General features: G+C 60.8%; 1 protein-coding gene across 1 annotated transcript; it reads right to left on the bottom strand.

Annotated features, from left to right (window-relative positions):
- Nucleotides 1–761: 761 nt before the first annotated feature.
- Nucleotides 762–3,040, bottom strand: OSR2 (odd-skipped related transciption factor 2). Its single transcript, XM_033075693.1, has 3 exons — nucleotides 2,385–3,040; nucleotides 1,636–1,735; nucleotides 762–944 (listed from the first exon to the last, which is right to left on the bottom strand). The coding sequence occupies exons 1-3, from the start codon at nucleotides 3,038–3,040 to the stop codon at nucleotides 762–764; spliced, it is 939 nt and encodes a 312-aa protein (XP_032931584.1).
- Between the last annotated feature and the right edge of the window lie 1,262 nt (nucleotides 3,041–4,302).

Genomic DNA, 4,302 nt, shown 5'->3' with positions numbered 1-4,302 from the left:
AATAAGCCGCTTTGGCGTAAGAACGGCTCTATGCATTATTTCCTAAGATCTGTTTATTTGCAAATATTTTTTTTGTTTTTCTTCTTTAAAAAAAATCGTTCGGAAAAATTAGAAAAAAAAGAGTACAGAAGTTAATATTTAGACATTCATACTATTAAGTAATAGAGCTATAAACTCTCAAATAAGGCACTTTCATTTTACTTAACAATAGATAACACAACAGCGACAGTGGAACAGACCAAACAAAAGCGATCACCAAAATTGTTGTGACAGTACAATTACCCGGCTAGGAAATTTATTCAATATGCTTTACCATTGCATTGACACAGCAGGAAAAAAAAAGCCCAAGTGCTCAGAGAATAATACAAGAAGGCGGGAGGTATTTGGAAAAAAAAAAAGGATTTATTTTGAAATACATTTTTGAAGAGATACTTTGCCTCCATGGTTTGTTATCGATGTGCATCTGACACGATACAAAACAAACAAACGAAGAAAAAACCACGTTCTGTACAGAGCTCTAAAATGAGCCGCGATTATCTACAAGATGAGCTTTACGCTTGGGTGTGGGTTGGAGAGGGGCCCGATCCTGCAGTCCGCACTCTCTAAACGAGTTTCGCAGACGTGTGGTAGGAAAGCTTGGCCCCGAGTCTGCGTGCGTGTCTCCGTGTGTGTGTGTGCGCGTCTGTGAGTTCCTACAATACACTCCTTGAGTAAAGTGGGCAAATTGGAGCTGCCGGAGCGGGCGCGGGTCCCTGGCTGCTCTAGAAGTCCTGCCGCGGGGTGTGAGTTAGACTGTGCCGCCGTAGATCACAGTTTCGCCTGAACACTTTGCCGCACTGCTCACAGTTGTAGGGCTTGATGTCTGTATGGGTAAGAAGGTGAGTTTTCAGGTTACTTCTTTGATTAAAGGTTCTTCCACATGTGGGGCATTTGTGTGGAGATTCCTGTTCAGATTTGAAGCAAGCAAAGGATTAATCCTTCACAAACCACCTGGTTGAAAGTATTACTGCACTTTTTCTCATCGCAACGCACAACTTGAGATATCGGGGGAGGAAACGAATGAGAGGAACCCCGTGCGGCCGGGCAGCCGCCCACCTCTCCCAGTCCTGCCCCAAAATCCTTATTTTATAATTCTCGAGTCATGATGTTCCGCGCCCCTGGGGCACACGGAAAACAGCCTCCGCGCCGCCCTCCCGCTCCGGGACCCCGCTGCCCGCCCGGCCGCCACGGCGCTGCCACGGCACCGCTCCGGGTCCCGCCGGGCCGGGCCGGGCCGGGCCGCTGCCCCGCGCCTGCCGCCGCCGGAGAAGCGCTGCAGCCCTCAACGAAAAACGCCTCGAAGCAGCGGCGTGGGCAAACCCGAACCCGGGGCTCACTCCCCGCTGCCAACCGCATCCCCGCTGGCTTTAAGCCCGTCTCCCAAGGGCGCCGTTTTCCGGAGGTAACCACGGGCCGCTGTCCCCCTGCGGACCCACGGGCCAGACCCCCCTCGCTCCCCTCCGCACCAGAGCCCTGTTCCCCTGGTGGCCACCGCCTCTGCCCCGCGGCGGCCCCGAGCGAGCCGAGCCGGGCCGAACCGGGCCGGGGCAGCGCCGGCGGCACACGCGCTGAGAGGCCGCGGAAGGCCGGGCTCACCTGCATGTGTAGGGTTTTGTGGACCGCCAGGGTCCTGGATTGGCAGAAGCCCTTCCCGCACTCCTGGCACTTGAAGGGTTTCTCTTTGGAATGGATGTACCTGAAAGGCAACCCGTGGGGTGAGCAGCGCTGCCGGAGGCGCGTGGGCCACATGACCCCAAACCCCGCTTCCCCAAACTCGACCCCCTCGCAGACGCCCTCACCCTCCTCTTCCTTCCTTTTCCCATTATTATTCTGTGTATGGTTAAACTTCTCGGCCGGTTCAAAACATTTCCAATAATTTGTATAGAAGCGTGACTGCACTCTCTGGTGCCAGACCGGAACAGCATCTGCGGCTGCCGGCCGGACCCGAGTCCGCTCTTCTCCGAGGGCCGAGAGGATTCTCAGCTCCGCGGGCGCCTCTCAGCACCGGCCGCAGTGTGCGGAGACGGGGGAGGATCAGCAGGGAAGCGCCCACCTGCGACCCGTCCTGTTCCCTGCACCCCCCAGGGTCATGACTCAGAGGCACAAAGGCCCCGGGATCTTCATCTCCGGCTCTGAACCCCTCTGGCTCTCCCTCAGGCGGGCGCCCTTCCCACACAAAGCGCAGGTTTCGGCTGCCCTGGTCCCTCCGTGGCCGCGGAATCTGAGCCGGGGGCTTTTCCTGAGCTGTTTTCCGTGGCTCCTGGAGCCGCTGAGTCTCATCCCCCTCGAGCGGCTCACCCCACCCCGGCTGCCCACGGCCCACCCCGGTCGTGGTGGTCCCTCACCGGTGGTCCCGCAGGTGGTCCTGCCTCCGGAAAGCCTTGTGGCAGATGTCGCAGGTGTAAGGCCGCTCGTCCGTGTGGGTTCGCTCGTGGATGAGGAGGTTATAGGACTTGGTGAAGTGCCTGCCGCAGAACTTGCAGATGAACTCCTTTTTCGTCTTGGAGGGCAGGCGGCCGCGGGAAGGCTTCCTGTCCGGGGACAGCTTGCTGATGCCCGATAGGGGCGAGGCCAGTCCGGGGCTCAGCTTGGCGAGCTCCCCCACCTTGGGGGGGTCCTCCTGCGTGGCGGCCACGGCCAGGTTGGCAAAGTCAAAGCGGGGCCTGTCCTTGTGCAGTGCTGGGAGGACGTGCGCGATGGCTCCTTGCTTGGGGTGGAAGAGGTGCGTGGCAAAGGGGAGCGCGGGGAAAGGGAAGCGGGAGTCCACCAAGCCCTGCGCGGCCGCCATCTCCGTGATGGTGGAGCGGGTGATTTCATGCACATTGGGGTAGCCCAATGTCCAGTGGTTCATGTGCATGGTTTGCACGGCGCTGAGTCCGTACAGACCTTGCAACTGGTCCACAGCTGCGGGGAAGGTGTTCACAGCCTGGAGGAAGGAGTAGTTAGTGAGTTGCAGGGACGGGTGCAGCGGGATGGGGGCTGGCAGAGCCTTGCTTCCCATCTTCCCGAGGTGAGCGCGAGCCGGCGGAGCAGCTGGTGCCTCTGATGGGCTTCTGAGATGGGAAGAAAATCCTAGGAAGAAAGAGGGAGAAAGGAGGGGAGAGAGACTTTTACTGAGGGCAGCGTGGTACTCGTTAGCCGAGGCGAGCGCAGCAGCGGAGCCAGGGAGGGCCAGGCACGGCTCCGGTGCGCTGCCTTGCCGCGGCCCCAGCACCCCGCCGCAGCCCAGGCTCCCGTCCTCCGCCGGGAGCGGCGGCCGACACGGACCCACAGCGCGATCGCTTCGACCGGAGAAGCTGAAGCGTAGGAAATAAAAAAATAAAAATAGCGCTCCCAAAACACCCACCCCAAATTAAAATAAAAAGGAGAAAACCCAGCAACGAGCCAACCGAAGGCGCCACAAATTCAAATTAAACGAATCGTGTAAAAATCCAGGCGGAACCGAGACGCGGCCGAGGACGAAGCCTCTCCGCTTTCCGTCGCCCTGCCACCTTCCCCCGCAGCGCCCACCGCGGGGACCCCGGAGCCGCCTCCCTCCTGCCCCCCGCGCCGACCTGGCCCCCGGCGTCGCTCCCACCCTCCGCCCGGCCTCCTGCGGGCGCGGAGGCCCCGACCCCGACCCCTCCTGGCTGGGGCCTCCCCGGGATAGAGCAGGGTGTTCACGGAGTCAGGCCCGGGGGGCGGAGCGGGGGGGAATAAACCCAGCGTTCGTCCTAGCTCCGTTGCTTATTTTTCTTCCTTCAACAACAACTCATTTATCAAGATAACCCAAGGAGAGAAAAGGAGTCCCTGCCCCGCACGCACACCTCCTACCCAGCCCCCCGCGCAGCAGCCATCCCACCGGCGGCGAGAGGAGCGGCCGGCCCGGAGGCCTCCCCGGCCCGCCAAGGGCCGCCCGGGCCGGCACGGCGCTGCCCCGCAGCCGGCTCCCTCCGTGCCGCAGAGCCAAGGGCGAGCGCAGCCCCGGCGGGACGGAGCCGTGCGGCCGAACCCCCCGCACCCCCTTGGGCGTCCCCCGGCCGGAGCTCCGCCGGAGCGGCGGGGCCGTGAGCTAATGAGCGATGTGTGACTGTCAGAGGGTTTCACTCAGCCCATTCAACCGAGACCGCCGGGCCCGCTGCTCCCGTCGCAAGGGGGTCCTCTCGGCGGACCCGGGGCGACGGTCCCCTCCCGCGGGGTAGGGTGACATCGGCGCGGGGGGCAAGTCCCTGCCGTTTCCTTTTTTTTTGCTTTCGTTGAGGGTTCACTTCCAGCAGCCAAGAG

Source organism: Catharus ustulatus, chromosome 1 (genome assembly GCF_009819885.2).
Source record: "Catharus ustulatus isolate bCatUst1 chromosome 1, bCatUst1.pri.v2, whole genome shotgun sequence".
NCBI classification, from domain to species: domain Eukaryota; kingdom Metazoa; phylum Chordata; class Aves; order Passeriformes; family Turdidae; genus Catharus; species Catharus ustulatus.
The sequence above is the reverse complement of the archived record's forward strand: the minus strand, read 5'-3'. Positions and strand labels throughout refer to the sequence as shown.